The sequence below is a fragment of the Neofelis nebulosa genome, chromosome 3 (genome assembly GCF_028018385.1).
Source record: "Neofelis nebulosa isolate mNeoNeb1 chromosome 3, mNeoNeb1.pri, whole genome shotgun sequence".
In the NCBI taxonomy this organism is placed as follows: Eukaryota; Metazoa; Chordata; class Mammalia; order Carnivora; family Felidae; genus Neofelis; species Neofelis nebulosa.
In genome coordinates this window covers 73,320,357-73,344,242 of record NC_080784.1, presented here as the reverse complement: position 1 = coordinate 73,344,242, position 23,886 = coordinate 73,320,357, and the positions used below count along the sequence as shown (strand labels likewise).

At 40.0% G+C, this 23,886-nt stretch overlaps 1 protein-coding gene across 14 annotated transcripts in view; it reads left to right on the top strand.

Moving 5' to 3' along the window:
- Positions 1-23,886, top strand: part of GUCY1A1 (guanylate cyclase 1 soluble subunit alpha 1) — a 62,089-nt gene that overhangs the window by 24,875 nt on the left and 13,328 nt on the right. For 12 of the 14 annotated variants that reach the window (XM_058721079.1, XM_058721076.1, XM_058721090.1 and 9 more), the window contains 7 exons: positions 4,755-4,907; positions 6,102-6,470; positions 10,033-10,094; positions 13,274-13,332; positions 14,663-15,372; positions 17,020-17,505; positions 21,409-21,552. In XM_058721079.1, coding sequence (XP_058577062.1) covers positions 6,216-6,470; positions 10,033-10,094; positions 13,274-13,332; positions 14,663-15,372; positions 17,020-17,505; positions 21,409-21,552 — 1,716 coding nt within the window. In that variant the 5' untranslated portion in view covers positions 4,755-4,907; positions 6,102-6,215. Of the gene's footprint in view, positions 1-1,353; positions 1,502-4,754; positions 4,908-6,101; positions 6,471-10,032; positions 10,095-13,273; positions 13,333-14,662; positions 15,373-17,019; positions 17,506-21,408; positions 21,553-23,886 lie in introns of all 14 variants that reach the window. The other 2 variants (XM_058721082.1, XM_058721080.1) reach the window with 1 other exon arrangement.

Below are 23,886 nucleotides of genomic sequence, written 5' to 3'. Positions count from 1 at the left end.
GGTTATGATTGAATAACCGATGTTGTGGGAAATGGATTATGGACCCTTGATTGCTCCCCATGGGGCCTAGAGTCTTTCCTGGGCTGTGGTATTGAGAAGTAAGATCAGAGGAGTATGTCCTCACTGTCCTTCAGACCCCATATGCAGTCAGTAGCCAAGGGCTGTAGATTTTTCTATCTGAAATACTTCTGGAATTGATCCACTTTTTCATCTTCAGGGTGACTATTTTAGTCCAACCCAGATCAGCCACCTGTCCAACTCTGCCACATTTCTCATTCTCCGTTCCAAATAATCTTTAAAAAATACAACCTAATATGTTCACATCCTTACCTCTTAGATTTCAGTTAGTTGCCCTTGGAATAGAGTTTTCCTTTGTTTAGCAAGGTTTGGAGAGCCCTCCACAATTGTGACCTCTCACTGTCTCAGCTCTCTCCACCGTCACCCTGCTCTCCCTGACCCCATGCTCTAGCCATTCTGGAATTATTTCAGTTCCTAGAACATGGCTAGGTCTGTCTCGACCTCCAAGAATGCTGTTCTTTTTGGAACTCTCTTCACCTGCTTCAGGGTCATAGCTCAGCTCAGATGTCTCTTCCTCCTGGGACTGGGTTTGGATCCCTGATTTGCACTCCTAGAGCACTATGCACTTCCCCTTTCATTAGCACGCATCACACATGGAACTGATGTGTCAGAAATGGTTCTCCTGCTGGATTGTAGACTCCACGAGGGCAGGTGATGTCCTTCATTCGCTACTCTGTCCCTGCGTCTGTAAGAATTCCCGACACACAGTAGGTCATCCATAAATACTTGTTGAATAGAATGAAAAGTGAATGCAGTAGAAGGTAATCCGGTGTATCAAAGAATCTGTGGGAGCGGAGATTATAAAAAAGAAAATGCAAATAGCTCAACTCAAGTATGTTACAAGCCAAAAGGTTCATGAGCTTTAACTTTTCAGAGGTCGTCGTTGACTTGAGCAAGGTGCATGGCAGTAACCCAGTGGAAGCAAAGGCCAGGGAGTTGTATGTAGACTTAGGAATTACTATTTTGTAAGGAAGTGAACCCAGCACATAAGGCCTGATCTTTCAAGAAGTGTGACCATAATGAGCAGAGACAATGGCGAGACGAAGGAGGCATGGTGAGATGAGAGAGTCTGACATTTGCTTGCTTTTTTTGTTTTTTTTTCAAACTTAGTCCTGGAGTAACTTGGACATTCTCAACCAGTTTTTCTAGTACTTTGTCCTGCTTTCCTGATATATCACAGAGGAATGTCCTATAAATATTTCCTACTGCAAAATGAAAAGAAACACATTTTGAAAGTTTGACTTACGGAGTTTTAATTTTTTTCAATTTTTGAAGAACAAAAACTGAAGATTGTCAGCCTACCTGCAAAATAAGCTCTTTCCTTGACATCGGTTTATGAACGTCATGATTAGTTTGTGCTGCTGTGTGCAGACTCTACCCTTACCAGGGCACTTTGTGTTTCGAGCCTCTCTTCTCCCTTCAGGTAAACTTAAAATTTTGGACTTTGGAATTTGATCTTAAAACACTTATATCTCTTTAACCCCGGATTTTGGCACGGCTAGGTCCTCGGTCTGATATTGGACACTCGATGTAACTATTGACTTCTACTAAGGAGACTTCAATTCTTAGGCGCCCCCTTCCGAAATTTCTAATTTGAAACCTGCTCTTTACGACCTGCTGTTCTATTTAAGTTGCTGCAAAAGGGGCTTTCTGTGTCAGAGTCCTTACTGTGAGTGTTTTCCCTCAGGTCTTTGATAGGGCGAAAACAAGATTCTTGTGTATAACTCTGGAGTTTAAATGATGGACAGGCCCCTTACCTGAACAATAATGCATCCAGGTTATTAATATGAGGCCAGTAGCTGAGTCCTTTTTCTCACTATAGAAGAGTTAATCACTTACTAGCTAGAGGGAGAGAGCATTCAATATGTTCAGAGGCTGTTTAATCATTAACCTTGGGGATAGCAAATAACATCTCTGGGTTTCTGAGAACATATATCCCACTGCTTGCCAAGGCCTTGTCACCAAGCTTATTATTTTAATTAATTTGTTTTTCCCTTACTGTGTTACCCTCATTTCTATAACCAGCTGTGGCCTGAGTTCAGCCATTGACCAAACCACTTCCGAAGTCACTGCTAATGTTACACATCAAAATCACCACTCGTTTAGTCGAAGAACGTATTCTGTATTCCTAGCAGGCAAACACAAGACAAACATAGGTTTCCAAGGTATCAGCACTGAGAGCATCTGTTTCATAATGTAATTTCATCGGTTGAACAGATGAAGAATGCTAATTAGTTTGTTTATACATATGTGATTTAATGAGACTAAACACTTAACTGAACTTAAAGTAAGCACAACTTGTTTCCTGTTGCTGTTTTTTTCTTAATAAAAAAACAGCATTAGACACATTTTCTGGAAATTATAGTGATGTGCAATACAGGAGAAGAAAGAATTTCAAGGTTGACTGGTCAGTTTTATCCTTCTGCAATGAGATTTAACAGGAAACTGAGAGTCAAAATGTTGGGTTCAGAGAAAAGTGTTGAAATCCAACATTAATGAGAAGGTTAAACTTAATGGGAGACTTCAGGGCACCCGGGTGGCTCAGTTGGTTAAGTGTATGACATCAGCTCAGGTCATGATCTCAGGATTCCTGAGTTCAAGCCCCACATCAGGCTCTCTGCTGTTAGCACAGAGCCCACTTTTGATCCTCTGTCCTGCTCTCTCTCTTAACCCCCCTCAAGAATAAAAAAAAAATAAACATTAAAAAGAAACTTATTGGGAGACTTTATCATAAACTCTTTTATGTCAAACTCCTAAATCCCAAACTAAAATTCTGATATGTACCAGAATTACTTATTTTAGAAGTTTTATACCTTCATCAGATCCAACCTAAAATCTTCAAATTTTTTTGGCTTTTTTTCTTTTTTTGTGTGTACTCTTCTTCTAGTTATATTTTGATATGACTGAAATCATGGCATTCAGTTAATATAGCTCTTCTTCCTGAAAATTAACATAAAGTAATGTATTATAATTTTTATAGTTATTATTATTTTTTTTAACATTTATTTATTTTTGAGACAGAGAGAGAGAGAGAGAGCATGAACAGGGGAGGGTCAGAGAAAGAGGGAGACACAGAATCGGAAACAGGCTCCAGACTCTGAGCTGTCAGCACAGAGCCCGACGCGGGGCTCGAACCCACAGACTGAGATCATGACCTGAGCCGAAGTCGGATGCCCAACCGACTGAGCCACCCAGGCGCCCCATAATTTTTATAGTTATTTAATATTATCTTCTACACTGTCTTTTTTACTTACAAGTTATACTAAACTAGATTCACATGGGCTACTATATTTTGGGAGTGGAGTGGGTGGAGGAGATGAGGAAGTGACTCTGGTCCTGTAGTCCAAATTATACCTGGATTAAAATGCTTCAGTTAACCTGCTCAGCTTTTTACGACCAGGGGTCAGCAAGCCATGGCCTGATCCAAATCAATAAGGCCATTCTGAGGGCCAAATCCACAGCCTGTTTTTGCAAATAAAGTTTTATTGGAACACATGCATACCATTCCTTTGTGTATCAGCTGTGGTTGCATTCATGATGTAATGGCAGGAGTTAAGCCACTGATAGAAACTTGCAAAGTTGAAGTTATCTACTCTCTGGCCCTTCACAGAAAAGTTTGCTGTCCACTGGTATAGAGCATGTATGAGGACGGGAGTGAGTGAAGAGTAATAGTTATGTTCGGATGCATTAAAGACTGAGAAACATACATTTGTGGAATTGAATCAAGATAAGTGTGCTTGAGAGCCTTGGAGTTTTAGGTCTTTCAAAATCAAAGTAACCATTCACTCTATTACCAAATTACCTTTGGGTCATTCTAGCCTGCTGAGATAGCTGCTTCTTTTATTCTGGCAGGAAATGGCCTTTGCTTGTGAATATATAGGATCTTCCTTGTGTCTTCTTGAAGATTCATAAATTACATGTGATCACAGATTTGGGGGATTTTTTTTTTTTTTTTTTTTTTTTTTTGGGACAGAGAGAGACAGAGCTGAACGGGGGAGGGGCAGAGAGAGAGGGAGACACAGAATCGGAAACAGGCTCCAGGCTCCGAGCCATCAGCCCAGAGCCTGACGCGGGGCTCGAACTCACGGACCGCGAGATCGTGACCTGGCTGAAGTCGGATGCTTAACCGACTGCGCCACCCAGGCGCCCCCAGATTTGGGGGATTTTAAGTAACAGAGAGTAGCACCCGCTTCTTCTGGCCTGTCAGCATCCATAATCTTCGCCCATACCTAATACCTCATGACGCTCCCGAGGGCTATCACGTGGTGAATTTAGCTTCCTTATTTGCCCCAGTTCAGAAAATGAATTGCCCATTGTTCTAAACTTACTAGAGAACATATCTGTGTCAAATTACAATCTGTTGCTGGTGTACATGAAGAACATATTAAGAGCATTAAGGCACACAGAAAAGAAAAAAATAAGTAATTGAACTCCAGTTCTAAAGACTGAAATATAAGGTTTTATCCTGGATGATTCAACTACCACCAACCAACGAGCAGGAGAATTATGTTTTTGTTTGCTTTTTAATATAAACTTGCAAACCATATCTTTACTCCTAGTTTATGAACTAAGCCTGATTATTTAGAAACTGGCCTAGGAGTTTGGGTTGATAGAAAACACATTGGTTCTGGTGTCAGATGGACCTACATGTGAACCCTAGCTCTGTCACTTTCCAGCACATCAAATGAAAGAAAATAGCCTAAACTTTTGAGCCTCTGGATCGTTGGGGATTGTGTCGTCTGGCTGTTGGGAGGATCGATGGAACAGTTCCCGTGAGGCTTGACTGTAAATACAGAATCCCCAGCACCGTGCCAGGCACGTCATAGGAAGTAAGTAAGCTTGGGCTCTTTTGCACTCTTTTTGTGTTTTTGCTTTTCAAAGAATGAAGATAGTTGGTGGACCCAGTTACTAAAGACTTAGTATTGCTGACAGTTCAGGAGACCATTTGAGCGACAAATAACTAATTATAAATGGGCTGTAAACTGTGGGTGGGAGGATTTGCAGTCATGCATCGGCAAAAACAAAAGTATGAAGGGAACATGCTGAGATAGCCACGTATATGATTTCCGTGGGCCCCTGAGAGGTTTACTCCAGTGTCCTCTAGATTTGGATCTGGAGACCCCTGCAAATCCAGTGGCACGTGCTTAGGGATCAGGAGTTCTTGGAAAAAAATATTATTTTCTTACATTTTGATAATATTTTAAAATTATTTTGCTATTTATAGAAACAAGTGTCTTCTTTTGTAGAAATCATTTTTTTAAATTTTTTTTAACGTTTATTTATTTCTGAGACAGAGACAGAGCATGAGCAGGGGAGGGGCAGAAAGAGAGGGAGACACAGAATCTGAAACAGGCTCCAGGCTCTGAGCTGTCTGCACAGAGCCTGACGCGGGGCTCGAACTCACAGACCGTGAGATCATGACCTGAGCCGAAGTCGGCCATTTAACTGACTGAGCCACCCAGGCGCCCCTGCAGTAATCATTTCAGTTAATTTTGTTTTCCTCTAAAACTCAGTATTTCAGCCAAATACATATATTTGAGCATCATCACATACTTTTTTTTTTTTTTTTAAGTATTGGAGACACTAGTTTCTGCTATTCTGATTTTTCAGGAAGGGAAACATAATGAGAATGTAGTAGGACTTAGCACTAAGACACAGATTTATACTTGGCTTCTGTCATGAAACCATAAAGTTCCACTCTTGTGAAATCAAACTTAACGAAGTGGGCTATCTATAAAAATGGAAATCAGTAGTTTGCGGTAAGGACATTTTGGAGAAGATTATATTCCATTTGAAGAATACAAAACCCGAGTATTTAGTATACTAAAATGCACACATATTAAATTAAGGTCTTTACTAAATGTTTCATCCATATAGTAGCTGACATGTCCACCAGAATTTTCTTTTTACTTGAAAATGGCATATGGACCTGTGGTCTTTGCCTTTTTTACACCTGTCTTTTCCGGTTTACGCAAGTACACGTCCTCACTTCCCTTTCTCTTCTGACTCTCCATTACCCATAGACACCGCAGTCACCAGTACCTTTGATCTGATAGTGGCTTCTGTTTGTCAGTCCCGCATAAAAAGAACAGCTCATCGGGAGGCTATCCACAGCAGGGCGAGAGGCTACCAACACCATGTTCTGCACGAAGCTGAAAGATCTCAAGATCACAGGAGAGTGCCCTTTGTCCTTACTGGCACCGGGGCAGGCTCCCAAAGAGCCCGCAGAAGAGGTAGCAGGAAGCTCAGAGAGTGGCAAAACAACTCTGCCCATCTGTCAGGATGTTCCTGAGAAGAATGTACCAAGAAGTCTTCCTCAAAGAAAGACCAGTAGGAGCCGCGTCTACCTTCACACTTTAGCAGAGAGCATTTGCAAACTGATTTTCCCAGAGGTGAGTGCTTGCTCTTTTGAGATTTTCCTGATATTTTGAATATTGTAGAAGAGCATTTTTTAAGGGGAATGTAAACACTTGCTTTCTCACTTTCAAGGATATATGTATATAATAGATGTAGAGTATTTCCTAGAAACATCTAAAAACACTTCTTAAAAGCAAACATGTTCTTTTTTAAAAAATATTTTTTCTTAATGTTTGTTTATTTTTGAGAGAGTGAGAGTGAGCAGGGAAGGGGCAAGAGAGAGAGACAGAGAATCCAAAGCAGGCTCTGTGCCAACAGCAGAGAGCCCAATGCAGGGCTCGAACTTGCAGACTGTGAAACACTTAACTGACCGAGCCACCCAGGCGCCCCAAGCAATCATGTTCTTCAATTGTGTTTATTCTTAAATGTTTAAGATTTTGAATTCTTTTCTAAAGGATCCTGCCTCGATGGCCTTTATGACTTTGAGCAAGTGCTTAAGCCCTCTTATCCTCAGCTTCCTTATCTATAGTACCTACTGCCTAGAGTTTCAATGAGCATGAAGTGAAATAATCCATAGCTCTTGCCATACCTTAAGTGCCTGGTAGTTGTTAGCTATTATTTTTAAATTAAATTTCTTGAAGAATAACTTATTTTCTGCCAGTTTTCTTCTAATTCCAAAGAGCATCGTAGGTTCCCTGCCAACTTGTTGAGGTGGGAAAATCTCCCCTTTCCTCCTCTGGCTCTGAGTGTGACCCAGAAGTCTCTGTTCAAGCCAGAGTCCTTGAGCCAGAGTCATGGCCCTGTGCTTGCAAATTACCTCTGACACTTCTCAGTATAGCTCTGTGAGCTGTGTAGCCTAATGCCTCTTCAAGATCTGAAGCACCTTCTGTTCATCCACCTATAGGAGAACCTTGGGGCCAGGGCAAATATCTAATGAAGTCACATATTAGGAATCACAGAGTATATGGAGAGCTCCTCTCCCCCTGGGGGCTAAAGAGAAGAGCAGCTGAAAAGGTCTTCATGATGTCTTTCTCCTTCTGGCAGTGTTTACAGTTCTATGTAAACTCACTTCATCTGGGAGATTGGCCATTGATATAATCTGACTCCAGCTATAATAATCCGTTGAAAATGTTTAATTGACCCAGCACCAACCCTCTGCTTTGTGTGGAGCACTGAAGAACCACAGATTGCTGACTTTTAGAACTTACTGGAACTTTAGAAGTGATTTTGTCTTACTCCCAGGAAGGATCAGAGAGGTTAAGTGACTTGACTAAAGTCACCCAACTTTTGCAGGGGTAGAGCAATTACTGCTGTCAACAGTATGCCTAGAGTGACTGTGAAAGAAGAGACTAGCACTGTAGCTTGAAAATGGAGAAAGCAGAATCAGCAGAAAGTTGAGGGAACTTACTTCAAATACAGTATTAGCACAATCACGCCTTGGCTAATGGCCTTTGAAATGGGAATACTTCATTATTCTCACCCCACCCAAGTCACTAGACAGCCAGTTTTGGCTGGGATGAGCGATGTCGCCTTTCTCAGGGTGCTGGTTGGCATCATAGTCAGGGAAGTGATCGAGACTCTTATTTCCAAGAACTGAGTGAGATGAACAGATGGTGATGATGGGGATGCTGGAGAGCTTCCATGCTCTCCTTGGGTCCTGTCATTACCATCCTGGCTTCATTATTTTGTTTGATAAATTTTGAATTCCTGCCATAGAAGTCAGACACATTTTGGAATCTCTTTTAAAAACATTCTGAATACCAAATATAAATGATATTTTACTTTTTTTTCTTTTTCCTTTTTCTAGAATAATCTGTGTTGTTTGTGAACTCATAGGAACAAACACCAAAATTTGACTGTAGCATCATGTAGCAAGGAAGGCAAAGCTATAGGAACTCTAGAGGGTAAAAGAGGTACATTTGGCATTAGCAACTAGAACCCTGACAACTGAGGCCATTTTGCCTTATAACAATAAATGTCCCAGTGCTGGATGCATTTGGACTGTCTGATGATCAGTGTAGATTACTCCATCAGCCATCCAAATGTCAGCATGTCTTTGATCAAATACAGCATTTTTTTTTTGTTTTTGTTTTTACTGATTCTTTTTTGAGTGGACAGATTTAATGCTTAGCCTACTGTTTAGTTTCAGTTCTATCAGGGACCCAAAGGGGAGACTCAAAACAGCATTTGACAACATTATAGCTCTTGCTTTTTAGATAATCCGATTTAACTCCACAATCATGGCTTTTTTTTTTTTTTTTTTTTTTTTGGCAGGGGGTGGGGCACAGATCCATAGCAAATTTAGAGTGGGGAGGTGTCATTCCAGAATAGTAGAATAGAAGGGCCTGGAAAGATGCTATTGCTCATCCAATGCAGACTTTTCATTTCTGGTTTTTTGGGGTTTTTTTCCCAATAAATTCTAGATTTGTTTCTAAGCTCTATATGCATTTTAAAACTGGAAGTCCTTTTCATAACTCATTTTATTGAAACATAAGCTTGCTCTATTTTGCTTAACAGTGCTGCCTCACTTGACCAGTGGAAACTCTAAGCATGATATAAATAGTTCTTAAGGAAAAAGGAATTTCCTAACTTGGAACATAACCAGAAAATCTTTCACTTTCCTCTGGGCAAACTACAGAAAGAGTCAACAATGATATATACACATATAGATACATATGGTTTTTATATGAAATGGAAAACAAAAAAAAATTGGCAGTGCTGCTATCCAATGTTGTACTTGCCACTTACGACCTAGTTAAAGAAAACAAGCTGTTAAGAGAGATTAATTGATAGGCAGGTATTTACAAAGTATGGAGACTTACAGAAAAATAACTTGCCATGTAGGGAAACTCATGAAATACTCAGAAATCTAAGAGAGTAAAAGTGTAAGTATTTGATGAAAATTAGTAGTTCTAAGAAGGGAACTTAGTACACGTTAAGGTAAATCCGAGATTTGTTTCAAATCCGTGACCAACTGACCTTGGTGAAAGCTTGGATTTAAGGGATTAGAGAATTAGAGAAGTGGGGTTTGGGGGGCGGTACAGGGATGGCTTCAGAGTTTTCTAGGCCAGGACATGTAAATGAAATAGGCAACATAAATTCCCATTTGTAGTTGAGGGCGGGGCAAAACAGTGGGGTGGCTGGGTGTAGGGTTTGCGAACAGAACAGAAATTTGTTTGGCGAGAGCCATACTGAGATTGAAGTGTTGGCAGCACATCCAAGAGGATTTCCTGACCCAGAGGAAGTGATCTACAATTTCTCCTTGGAAGACCCACCGTTACCAAACTGGAGTCTGCTGTTTGGATTTCGGTTCAACTTGACCTTGTGTTGTGGCTGTCAGGGAGACCACCCACAGAGGGCAGAGCCCGTGAGCCACAGCCCACATCCAAACTCAAATTAGTCTGGGCTCGTCGGTTCTTCTAGGCTTGAGAAACTTCTAGAAAATCAGTCTCTGTTTCCAAAGCATAAATTCGCCACATTTACCAGTAATCGTGTTTTTGCTTGAGAAGAAGCTTACAGTACAAATGTGTAAAATCCGTGTCTTCAATTAAACTATTATTTAAGAGAATGTTTAAAAGCTTTCTTTTCAATTTTTAGTTGGAGCGGCTGAACCTTGCACTTCAGAGAACATTGGCAAAACACAAAATAAAAGAAAGCAGGTAAATTGAACCACTTACTTTAGCTGTGTGAACTCCCCATTACAATCACTGATACCATTGCCAATGGCCATCACTTAGTAAATGCATCACCGTGTTTCGAATCACTGCCAGAAACTGGATTAGGTGTTTTAGCTGCTGCTAATGTGAAAGGAAGTGTCTTAATTTTTCACAGTTGATACATCTAAGCTCAGATTTATGTGAAATGTTTAGGATTTTACAGCCGTTTAGGAAAAGGCAGATCTGAGTTGCAAGCCTGGGTTTTTCAGAGCCTGTGGCTTTAACCATGTTGCCATATACCGCTGCTTTTGACAAGTCATTAAACCTGTTCTTTCCTACTAAGAGGTAATCATCCCCACAGTACTTAACATGGAAGGCATGGATTCCGGATGCTCAATACAGACTCTGTGCCTGAAGGATACTGCCAAAAGGTAGAGCAGGGTCCCAGTGGCCCTTGCCTCCCACGGGTTCAACTTTCAGCTGCTGGATCAGGAGGAGATTCAAGAAGAATCAAAGTTGGGAGGCTGTTTAAAGGGATGGGTTGCCTCAGGGGGTTAACAGCAGCGACAATTTATCAATCCTTAGGGAGGTGTTTCCATATTTTCATAACCAGTTGGGTTATATTTGTGTGCACTGGCTGAGTGTCCGTTCCTTTTATACTTTTTTCTTGTAGTCTGAAAATTTTTTAAAGAATGCTTTCTGTAAAGGCTTAATATATAACATGATTTTTTTTTTTTTAGAAACCTGCTTTATATAGTTGATTTTTCAAATATATCTTGGCACATCCACTACTGGTGGATAATTTGGCTTTTTTATTCTTTGATTCCATGCAATCTCAAGGATTATTCCTTTTGCAAATAATGGAATAAGTACTCGTATTCAAATTTGCAGAATTGAACTTTGCAGCTTTGCAAACCAGCACCATTGTTGGGAATGTTTTATAAATTCATTCATCCGTCTATTTCTCATGAGTGGATTATCTGCCCATAATTTTCCTTGTTGACTAACTGGTCCCAAACTGCAGGCAGCAGGCAAGCCAAGAAGGGGTCATGAGGGGTCCAGAAGGAGAGAGTGTGAATCTGTGTGTCTGACAGAAGCTTTGTTTACACGAGTGATAGGAAAAGCATTCCAGAATGCCTCTGACCTTAATTCTCAGTCAAGCTGATAAGATAGCCACAAGTCATTGTAGCTATGCTACTGTGCCTGTCTCCTTAAGACTTGGGCAGCCAGTTTGCTCAGAATTTATTCTCAGGGCTTTGTGTTCTGAAATGTTCCTAAACTAGATGCAGGGGTTCAGTTAGGATGTATTCCCAGCGTTCTAGTTCTTTAAAAATTAAAGAACTTAAAACAAAGTCATTTTCTTTGGAAATCTTGAAAAATTTTTTATCCCTGCCGTTATTTCTTCAAGAGCTGATCATACTTTTAAACTGCCCTAATGATAATTACTCAGTTGTTGAAATAAAATAACAAACCTTTTTTCTCATGACTGCCTGCTGATATGCTAAATGGCTTCTCTCTGCTTTGCTTTTTTAGTTTGTGGATTTCTTTTTTGTTCCTGTTTCTCCCCCATCTTCATTTTGGAAAGTCAGCTGCCATTTCTACTGTTCTCAGCTTGCCTGACCATAAGTTAACTCTTTTTTTGTGGAACGTTCAGTATCTTGTGTGATTTGAAAAGCAAAGAATAAATATATTAAGGAATAAGCTGTCTCTAAATGAAAGACTGGAGCTCCCTGTACCCCACCTTTTAAGTAAATGAATTTTAGTTCAGTCATTGTGATATCTCTCTCGGTTGGTTTCACAGAGAGCTTTTGCTTTGTTTCTTTCCCTGGGATCTTTTGACCACATCATCATATCTGTGCATGGCTGGTGTGTGTGTGTGTGTGTGTGTGTGTGTGTGTGTGTGTACAAGCACACACACATTTGCTGGTACATATGCAAGCTTACTCCTTTTTTTTTTTTTAAGTTAAAGATAGCGAACTTATTTTTAATTGCGTTATGTGCTATTTGAACTAAGTTTTGCTCACATCACATATCGTGGATGCTGGGAATTGGCAGAATTAGAGTCCCCTGAGCAGAAATGCTCTCATTCTTTAGGAAAAAGAAAAGAAAAAACAGAAATTGCTTAAATGATAAAAATAAGCAAATCTGAAGAGTGATTAATATAAAATAGTATATAACAAGAGGTTATAAAATTATGTGAACTAAATAGAAAATTAGATAGTGACCCTCAACCAGTTTAGATAAGAAAGTGTTTCTCCATAACATTTTAAACAGTTAAAAGCAATGTACCTTTATGTGATAAAGTAGTGGACTGAGCAGTTTTCCCTCTTGAAAATATATCCTTTGGAAACTTTTCTGCATGTTTTGTGTTTTATTGGAATCTGTCTAATATTTAGATTTTTGCCTGTCTGTAAACTTGGCTTATCTAATGGCAAATTGAAGTACAAATAGAACTTTGGGTGTCTTTTAAAATTTGTTAGTAGTTTGGCCAACTTGGTCAGAAATCAGTCACTATCAGAAATCATAAAAAAACAATTAGGCAAACATAAATCAATAAGTTATCCAGTTGAAATTGCCAAAACTTTTTGTCATTCAAAATGTATGCTATGATATTATCAACCTCTATGTGATAAAACTGAATGCAGTAATTGAATGAAGAATAGATTTCTTTAGTTACTAATTTTTATATGTGGATAGTTAAATGTAATAAGGCCTGAGAGTTAAATGTATAGAACCTTAAACTCAGAAGCAAGACATGCTACGTATTTGCTTTGGAAAAAAGATGGTGATACTTAAAAAGTGAAATCCATCAGTATGTAATTTTTTCTTTTTGGTTGTGTTATCAGACGACCCCTTGGCTGATTTATTACCATCCCCTACTTGCCACTTCATACTTCTGGTTGGTTCCCTGCCAGTGTAAACACCCACAGTATTAGCCTAGGTAAAGTTAAGTTAAAAGGTAAATATGCTTCAGAAGATGATGAAACACTTCAAATCAGGTATAGTTTGGGGTTTTCCAACATTGTTTGGGTTGGCTCCTTTCCTGTAAATTCAACAGTCACGATTCACCTCTGCAGAAAAGGTAGTTTAAATTATTTCCCATCGTCATGTTTGTATGTTATAATCTGAAGTTGTAACATCCAATTTTCAGTTTATAATTTAAGATGTTGACATATTTTCAGGAAATCTTTGGAAAGAGAAGACTTTGAAAAAATAATTACAGACCAAGCAATTGCAGCAGGTAATAGAATTGTTTAAGTATATGTAATGAAGGAGTAATTATACTTACAGAACTAATATTTTACCTATAAACTAATATTTTCTATTAGTAGAAAATATTTACCTGTAGAACTAACATTTTCACCTGAAAGGTGATTTCCAGTATGAAGTGTTCAATATTATGTATTGTGTTAACTTAAAGAACAATTTGTGTATTTTTGTTTGACCTAAAACGTTTCCTCTTCTTTATGTGTGTCTGCTGAGAAGGAGATAAGGCTGCATGGGAAGCTGACTCATAGACATTTACATGCTTTGGCCTTGAACTTAAACTAAGTATTCCTCATTTATGCATGAGAAATTTTACTCAACAAACTAAAATAAAGAATTTTGTTTAAAGGTTGGAAACAATCGTGGGAAAAAGGATTAACAGAGTTCTCGTCTTAATGAGTTTGAGGAAAACAAGTAGATGAGTAACTTTGTCATACTGGCCTTTTCAAAATTGGAGTGCATGGAGTAACGGGTTAAATCTTTCTGAAGGTACAAGGTATTAAGAATTTAAGGATTGATGATGGTGATGGCAAACATCCTGAGCCCTTCCTGGGAGCCAGGCAGTATTCTAAACACAGTCCCAACACATCACAACGGTGCTGTGAAAGGGCATTATTGTCTTTGCAGTTACAGAGGAGAAAAAAAAAAAAAATGACACACAGAATTTAAAAAATAAGAGATTGCAGAAGGAGAAGATACAGGAAGTAAATATATTCCAAACAAATATTCTTCCAGGTAACACTAAAAACAAGAATGCTGTTTTGCTAAAAAACAAAACAAAACAAAACAAAACAAAACAAAACAAAACAAAAAACAATTACGTTCTGTCATATCTAGAGAAAAACAACAAATTGAGTTTCACGAGCAGTGATTTTAAATTCCTGTCTGACGTTCCTACTTCTGGGGGCCCTCCAGGTGGGACAGCACCCCCTTCATCAAGACATACTGTTTTTGCCATTAACAGAAAGCTGGGAGACCTTTTTCTGAAATGAACTTGATTCTGTAAATTCTAGGTGTTCTTTTGTAAGAACCATCTCTTAAGGGAGATTAAAAAGTATGTGTTAGACCTAACTGATCATTCTTGTATAATTAACTGAGTGGGAAGTTTTTATTTGGAGCTACCAGGATTTTAGAAACTAATCCATGTAGATAATTTGAATATAGGTGGTTAATTTTGGTTGGAACTCTTGTTACCAGACTTAAAGGGAACTAAATCATCAAACAATGTTAAAAACAGTAGTAATGGTACAGCTCTTCCAAGAGGATCTGTTTGATATGGCAAAAAATGTATTATTTACTTTCAGGAGTTCCAGCAGAAATCATCAAAGAATCTCTCGGTGAAGAGCTTTTTAAAATATGTTATGAGGAAGATGAACACATCTTAGGTGTGGTTGGAGGAACCCTCAAAGATTTTTTAAATAGCTTCAGCACCCTTCTGAAACAGAGCAGCCACTGCCAAGAGGCAGAAAAGAGAGGCAGGTTCGAGGACGCTTCCATTCTATGCCTGGATAAAGATCACAATTTCTTAAATGTTTACTATTTTTTCCCTAAGAGAATCACGTCTCTGATTCTTCCTGGCATCATTAAGGCAGCTGCTCACATTTTGTACGAAACCGAAGTGGATGTGTCACTGATGCCTCCCTGCTTCCGTACTGAAGGCAGCGAGTTCGTTAATCAGCCCTATTTGTTATACTCGCTTCACGTCAAAAGCACCAAGCCATCCCTGTCCCCGGGCAAGCCCCAGTCCTCGCTGGTGATTCCTGCTTCCCTCTTCTGCAAGACCTTTCCTTTTCATTTCATGTTCGACAAAGACATGACAATTCTGCAGTTTGGCAATGGCATTAGAAGGCTGATGAACAGGAGAGACTTTCAAGGAAAGCCTAATTTTGAAGAGTACTTTGAAATTCTGACTCCAAAAATCAAGCAAACGTTCAGTGGAATCCTGACCATGTTGAACATGCAGTTTGTGGTCCGAGTGAGGAGGTGGGACAACTCTGTGAAGAAATCTTCCAGGGTAAGGAGAACGGAATAGTGTTTTGAATATGAAATAAGTCACTTCTTGTTTAAGGACTAGAATCAAAAAGGTAAAAACATATGCATCACTTCAAATGTATTGATAAAACATTTATGTTTAAGGCAAGTCTGACATAATTTTAAGGCTGAGATCAATTTAAAGCAAAATCCTTTTTGCAATCATTGGCTTGCTTACTTGATTTATTACTTCACAAACATTTATTGAATGCAGTGTACCTTTTAAAATCCTTTCAGAGGGGCGCCTGGGTGGCGCAGTCGGTTAAGCGTCCGACTTCAGCCAGGTCACGATCTCGCGGTCCGTGAGTTTGAGCCCCGTGTCAGGCTCTGGGCTGATGGCTCGGAGCCTGGAGCCTGTTTCCGATTCTGTGTCTCCCTCTCTCTCTGCCCCTCCCCCACTCATGCTCTGTCTCTCTCTGTCCCAAAAATAAATAAAAAAACGTTGAAAAAAAATAAAATAAAATAAAATAAAATCCTTTCAGAGTATTTTATAAACCAAACCAGATAAATATGTATTTAAACATATGTTTTCAGTTATCACCAAATAGCTGACAGTTTGGAGTAATAGGAAGCATTATTCTACAACAAACACACAAAAACTACTTGTTTCTAATTGGAGGTGACTAAACGGGTCTTTTAATCAATATTTAATAGACATGGAGAATCACTAACTTTTTTAATTGTTAGAGGAATGTTGGGAGGGTTGTTCTGATGGTAGAGAACTTTGGTAAACATTTAGTCTAAGGAAAGAGTTTGCAAAATCATAGTTGAGGGTACGTAAGTAAAGCCAACAGTCAGGCTTATGATGGATATCACTTTGAAACATGCATAATTCCAGGAGTTGTGCATTTTTTTTTCCCAAAGTGAAAACAGTTTTACTACTTTTTATCATAAAAAATAATGCCGGTAGATGTTCAAAATAGGTAATACTTAAAGATGTTCATTGCAGCAAAAAAAAATCAAAGACGTTAGTTATATACATTTTCGGGATAGATCAAAACAAAATCCTACTTGCCACTTCCTTTTTCTCGCTAAACAATATTTGGGGCATTCTTCCATGTCAGGAGGTATTGGTCTATTTCACTTTCACAACGGCCACATAGAATCCCATTGTATGGTTATCCTCTACTTTATTTAGCCAGTCCTATCAGAGGACATTTGTGTTGATTTGGACTCTTTGCTGCAGTGAACACACATATACATATTTGTTCACCCTCATAAAGTAAATCTGGTGTCCCAGGATGATCACCTAAAGCCTCAGCTCTCTCAAGGCTTCCTTGGTACAATCCTTCACGCAATCTGCTACTATCAAAGGAATATAATAGCAAAAGCATCAGCATTCCCCCTAGTGAGAACGCCTTGAGGCAAGAATTTTTTGCACTGCTTATTGGAAATCATGATCTCTGCATAGAGTTTCTCCAGTCTATCTGTTCTTCAAATGTCTGCATGCATTTTAGGACGCACAGTAAATGAGAACCATAGAAAGCATATTGTTCCTTCTCTGCAAGTGGTAGCAATCAAGTTTAAATGCAAAGGGAGTGTCGCTGTATCTAATGCCTTTCCTTTTGTCTCAGAAAGGTGTTGAAAACTTGGATAAACCATGAGAGTTGGCTTTGCCTTTGCTTCACAGGTGATGGACCTCAAAGGCCAGATGATCTACATTGTTGAATCCAGTGCAGTCTTGTTCTTGGGCTCACCCTGTGTGGACCGATTAGAAGATTTTACGGGACGAGGGCTCTACCTCTCAGACATCCCGATTCACAATGCACTGAGGGACGTGGTGCTGATAGGGGAGCAGGCCAGGGCACAGGACGGCCTGAAGAAGAGGCTGGGCAAGCTGAAGGCCACCCTTGAGCAGGCCCACCAAGCCCTGGAGGAGGAGAAGAAGAAGACCGTGGATCTCCTGTGCTCCATATTTCCCTGCGAGGTTGCACAGCAGCTGTGGCAAGGGCAAGTTGTGCAAGCCAAGAAGTTCAGTGATGTCACCATGCTCTTCTCAGACATCGTTGGGTTCACCGCCATCTGCTCCCAGTGCTCTCCGCTGCAGGTTATCACCATGCTCAATGCACTCTACACTCGCTTTGACCGGCAGTGCGGAGAGCTGGATGTCTACAAGGTAGGGGTGGAGGAGGAACGCAAGGCACGTTTTACAGGCAAAAGTCACTGAAAAAAAGGCTCTGCAACCAGGTCTCGAGTTACAAGGCAGACGAAGGGCTTTCTCTGCAGGGCTACACATGCCGCACCCTGGGAGCCGGCATTGTGCATTAATCGTGTGGGTGTTCTCCAGCCAGAAATAGCTCTGCATCTGCTCAGAAACAGAGATTGTTATTCCACGAAAGGACTGACACATTGTCTTCTCAGATAAGAGGCACAGAATGTAGGGGTGATTGAGTGAGTGGAGGATGGGGTATAGGACCCCTGAACAGGTACAGTTTAAGAATCAGTGAACCTGGGGGCATCTGGGTGGCTCAGTCGGTTAAGCGGCTGACTTCGGCTCAGGTCATGATCTCGCAGTCCGTGAGTTCGAGCCCCGCGTCGGGCTCTGTGCTGACCGCTCAGAGCCTGGAGCCTGTTTCAGATTCTGTGTCTCCCTCTCTCTGACCCTCCCCCGTTCATGCTTTGTCTCTCTCTGTCTCAGAAATAAATAAACGTTAAAAAAAAATTAAAAAAAAAAAGAATCAGTGAACCTGGTACTAGACTGTGGCAACTGAGTTAAGTTATTAGGCGAGAGATGATTCTTAAATATGACTTGTATGGGGAAGATTTATCCTTTGTAGAAATAAAAGTATAGAAGAAACATGAGTATTATATGATCTTTAAATAGATTAACTCACCCTGCTTCGGACTCTATCCTAACGGCACGGAGCCTGCTTGGGATTCTCTCTCTCCCTCTCTCCCTACCCCTCCCCCACTGTGCGTGCTCTCCCCCCACCCAACCTTTTTCTTTCTCAAAATAAATACATAAACTTAAAGAAATAAATAGATTAACTAAATATAGAGTTAACATGATAGTTTGCATGGCTGATTAGGAGGGGAAAAAAACCCCTACTTAAGGCATTATTGAAGAGACCAAGGGCAGAGATGTCTGAAGAAGAGAGTCTGTCTTCAAATCTTGTTCTCTACTTGCTTTGTAAGCTGGGAAAGTCAAGTAGCCTTTCCCATTTCTTACACAGAGAAAGTGATATCCGCCTACAGAGTTTATACGCATGAATAACATACATTATGTCCCATTATCTTCATGAACAAGACTGTTCTAAAGATTATGGAAAATAACATCGGTTATCCACGATGCAGCAGGATTTCTTGAGTGCTTACCACGCATCACTCTAGGCACAGGGAGGCACAGTAATTATCCCTAATGTGTAATAAACTTTTTAAAATGTAACTTTATTAGCAATAAGAGAACTAATAAAGTGATTTGGGGTTCCGTGTTTTTAGAATTAAAACATATTTTTACTAATTTAAAGTATTTTGCATTATTTTAGCTATTGGCATTAAGAATCTTCCTTCCCGTTTGTGTGGCTTGACTCACCTTTTATTTGCCCGTTAACAACCTGGCATTTCAGAGCTTTGCCCGACAAGAAATAAATACAATTATTGAGGAGAAAACAAATACCATTTGTGGGAATACATAACTTCTGCTTTGTTACAATCTAGATGCGAGAAGTAAAGCCTTCCTTTTTAAAATATCTAGCAGGAAATTCCAGACTGAACCATGATTCCCTTGGGAAAAAAAGAGGTCCATGTATAATTACAGATAAAATAATTGGCTTCAGTTAGGTTGAGCTTGACGGCCTCTTGTGGAATTGACTGTATTTGTTTGTAGACACTTTCTATCTTGATATTGTCTCCTCTCGAAACTGTGAGAAGAAATTCTTGGTCTCCTTTGCAACTGCTGTGATTGCTTGCAGGAGTAGCAGCCCTTTTCTACAGATTTCGAATTGTTGAAACTGAAACACTGTAGTTATTCCACCTTTTCTACAAATTTCGAACTGGTGAAACTGAAACACTGTGGTTATTCCAATCAAGTTTTCAGGATCTGTGCTCCTTGCTCCAAGGATAGTAGCCACAGAGTTCCCTGGTTAATCCAACCACAACCCAAGCTAGATAGGGAACCATCTGCTCTGCCCTTATTTCCACCTTCTCTTCACTTCTGATTTTGCATGAAAATATCTGAAGGCAGCGGTGAAGACACCAGGAAGGGTCTTAACCGTGAGATAAATGTAAGATATACAGAATGTATCATCACATGCTCACCTGTGCGTGTGATGGCTTCCAGGGAATAGTTGAACTTTTCTTTTCCAGGACCTGTTTGTTTCAGGACTTTATTTAATTTCATTTGCTTATTGTCCTTCAGCCTTTCGTCCATTTTTCAGTTGATTCAGTATTCATTTATTGGTTGTTTTAGCAAGTATTTCCTGTCATCCAGCATTGGCCAGCATGAGTGAGAATATCTCATATGTGGAAGGAAAGGAGGGTGGGGCTGACCGATGCCCGATCTCTATGACCTGGTGAATGCCCGAACCCAAACACATGTGGAGAAGGTGCTATAATAGCATAGAGAGTAGGCATCGAACACCAAGGAGTGAGGGCACCGCTTCTTCTGATTAGTGACACGTACTGAGCACCGGAGATATGTTAGACATTATTTTAGTCACTTCTTATGTATTCACTGAGGAAAATCTTATAAGAGGCACTACTGCCTGGTTCATTCATTAGCAGATATCTGGGTGCTGGTAATTCAGGAGTTAATAAAACGGACAAACTCAGAGAGCTAATATTCTACGGGGGGAAAGACAGAAAATAAACAAATGAGTATATTTTATAGTATTCCAATTGGTGTAATATTGTGGATAAAGTTAAAGGAGAAGTGCAGAAGATAAGGGGTGAGTGCTACTTTATAGAAGGCAGTTGGGACAGGCATTTCTCAGATGGTGATCGTTTAGCAGGCACTGAAGGAAATGAGGGGCATGCCAAGTGAGTATCTGCAGGCAAAGGAATAGCAAGCAGGAACATGTTTGGTATGTTTGAGGGATAACATGAGGCCAATGGCACTGAGACAAAGTGAGCAAGGGAGAGGATTAGGAAATAAAGTCAGAGATTCGCAGAAAAGTTAGAAGAACTTTGGAGCTGTTATAACAGTTTCAACACTTATTCTGAGGAGATGGAGAATCACTGAAGATTAGTCTCCCTTTTTTTTTTTTTCTCTCATCTCCATCCCTCCATATTGGAGGGTTTGGAGAAGAGGAATGATATGATCTGATAAGCTATCATAAATATTTAGAGGAGAAAATGCAATGATTAAAATTGGGTGGGTGGTTTGTAGATTTAAATTAACTGGTAGCTTTGTCATCAGCATCACAGACATAAAAATCACTTCTTACAACAACAGCAATGACAATGATAATACTCGGAATTTATCAAACAGCTTAATTTTCAGTAGCCTTCCGAGAACTGTTATTTGACATCTTTCTCGGTTTCTATACTTTGTGATTAATATTCATGTAGACACTTAGAGTTGCTATGAGAACCTCCAAATCCTTTAGAAAAGCTAAAATGCTCAGTTGTATGTCGCACGTTCTTACTAAATTCATATGACATTGAGTAGTGACTGTTCAAAATACTTCAGGCTAAAAGGATATAAAATCAGCAAGTGATTCCAGTGATCTTTATCTCTGTTATAACCCAAAATATCATTTACATAACATCACTTGCCTCTAAAGAGCCATCTTACATGGTGAGGGGGAAAAAGGTGAGTTGATGGATGTATTGACTCAGCAGCAAGTCTGGAAGTAGAAGCCACCTCCTAACGTTGGGCTCGCAGGACCCCACTGCCCTTCGGAGCAGTGCCTGATATAAGGCATCTAAACTTTATGAATTTCCCGAAAGGGAAAGCCATTGCTGAGTGTATCTGATTTACTCTGATTTCCTATGGGACCCAAACACTGAGATTTTCTGCTCTCAGATGTGCACTCTAACTCTTTCTGAACTTGTAATATGGAATATCTGTTCTGTGTAGGTGGAGACCATTGGCGATGCATATTGTGTGGCTGGGGGATTACACAAAGAAAGTGATACCCATGCTGTTCAGATAGCACTGATGGCCCTGAAGATGATGGAACTGTCTGATGAAGTTATGTCTCCCCATGGAGAACCTATCAAGGTAAGGCAGATAGATACTGTCCGGGAAGTGTCACAGAGAGTGAATGCTTTTTAGGTATCCAAAGAATAGTGCATCCCTCAGGGGGATGCTCTCAGGGTTGACGGAGAGCAAAATCTCTAACTTCTGGAAGCGAGAAGGAACGTACTCGGGGGTATCGAGTGGCTTACAGAACTATCGAGAGAGCTAAAGAAGCCATCTCTACATTAAACCTTCACAAAATGGCTCCCAAAGTGGCACTTCAGAAACCATTGTTTTTCCCAACATCAAGAACCTGGTTCCAGCACCATACCTCCACAGCCGCAGTCAGGAAACTGCTGTGTTCAGAAAGCTGCTGCCTCCATTATTGGCTGCAGAACAAAACTGCACTTACTATATATAATTTTGAACCAGTAACGTGGAAATTCTGCATCATGACCCTCACAGAATGAATGACGTCCACAGAATAAAGACGTCCACAGTTGTGCTTGCACTTGGAGGCCGTTGCAGCAGAAATTCTGGCTTCCAGACCTCTTGTGAGTGTATCAGATTCACCAAACCTCAGTGCGCCTAGAAAATGCAAGGGCAATAAAAAAAAATAAATAAAAAAAAAAAGAAAATGCAAGGGCGTTGGGAAAGTGTAATTTTTCGTTTTCCAGTCCCTGCAGGGGAGGCCGTTACACTACAACGAAAATCGACCGCTAATCCACCAATATTTTCCAAAGCCCGTGACACTCTGAAATTTCTAAATTATCTCAGAATAATGTCTTACTGCAGATGAGAACCTAAAATTACCATGCTAGGCATTGGTTTAATAGAACACAAGAAGATTACCTTTATTTGTCCTACTTACATTGAATCTGCCACTTAATGTTTTATTGGACGGTCCTTAACTGATGACCTTCAGAAATGGGCCTTTGAAATAGTACAGAATCCTGTCTGGCATGCTATAAGATATAGAGAAAAGAAAGAAAAATGCAAAATACAAAAACATAGTCTTGGTGCTCTTCGTAATAGAAGCCATATGTCTGAGCCCAGCCCTTTTCTCCTCCTTGCCCTGCCACCCCATGGATTGGAATCAGAGTGAAAGAATAGGAAATATTTCCTTTTTTCCCCTCAAGCTCTATGTGTTTCTCCAGCATGCCGTGTGTATAAATCCTCTATCGCTGTTGATTTCCTTACTGACACCCCTCAACTCTGGCTTAGAAAACTGCAGGTGGAGTGTTGATAGAAGCCAGAGCACTGAATGTGGCAGGGAAAGTCAGTGAGTGCAAAGTGAACATGGAAACAGACTCCTGTTAACCCTCTTCCTGTTCCCAGATGTCCATGATGGGACGTGGGCTGCATCAAAAGTGGTCCCCAAATGGAAGATGCCCCCAGCAGGTTTCCAGTCAGGGCTTGATATGCATCTTAAATTTGGGATCATTTACTTGTGAATTTGAAATGAATTTGTGAATTTGCTTGTGAATTTGAAAAGTACCCTGATAAGAAAGCTGTGGAGTTAAGAGTGAAATTCAGAAGTGGAAAGGGGGAGAGGGGAGGGAGAGCAGCATGGGAGGAACTGGGTATTTATCCAAAGGATACAAAAACGCTGATTCGAAGGGGCACATGAACCCCAATGTTTATAGCAGCACTTTCAACAACAGCCAACTCATGGAAGGAACCCAAGTGTCCATTGACTGACGAATGGATAAAGAAGATGTGGTGTACATATACGATGGAATATTACTCAGCCATCAAAAAGAATGAAACCTTGCCATTTGCAACAATGTGGATGGAACTAGAGGGTATTATGCTAAGGGAAACAAGTCAGTCAGAGAAAGATAAATATCATATGATTTCACTCATATGTGGAATTTAAGAAACAAAGCAGATGAACATAGGGGAAGGGAAGGAAAAATAAGACAAAAACAGAAGGAGGCAAACCGTAAGAGACTCTCAAATACAGAGAACAAACTGAGGGTTGCTAGAGGGGTGTTGGTTGGGGGTATGGGCTAAATGGGTGTTGGGCATTAAGAAGGGCACTTATTGGAATGAGCAGTGGGTGTTATAAGTAAGTGATGAATCACTACATTCTGCTCTTAAAATCATTACTACACTATATGTTAATTGGCTTGGATTTAAATAAAATCTGTGAAAAAAAATTTTTAAAGAAGAAACTAGAATAATTAAGTACACAGAGAGAAACTGGTTTAACCAGAAGAGTGCCCAAAAAGAGCAGAAACTTCTTGATTGAAATATGCTAAAATTGTGTTTGACATTTATACACAGAAAATAGCTTTTTGTTCATATTGATCAGTTGGTAGATGTGTAAAACCATATTGTCCATAAAGAAGAAAATGCTAGAGGTAACATGTC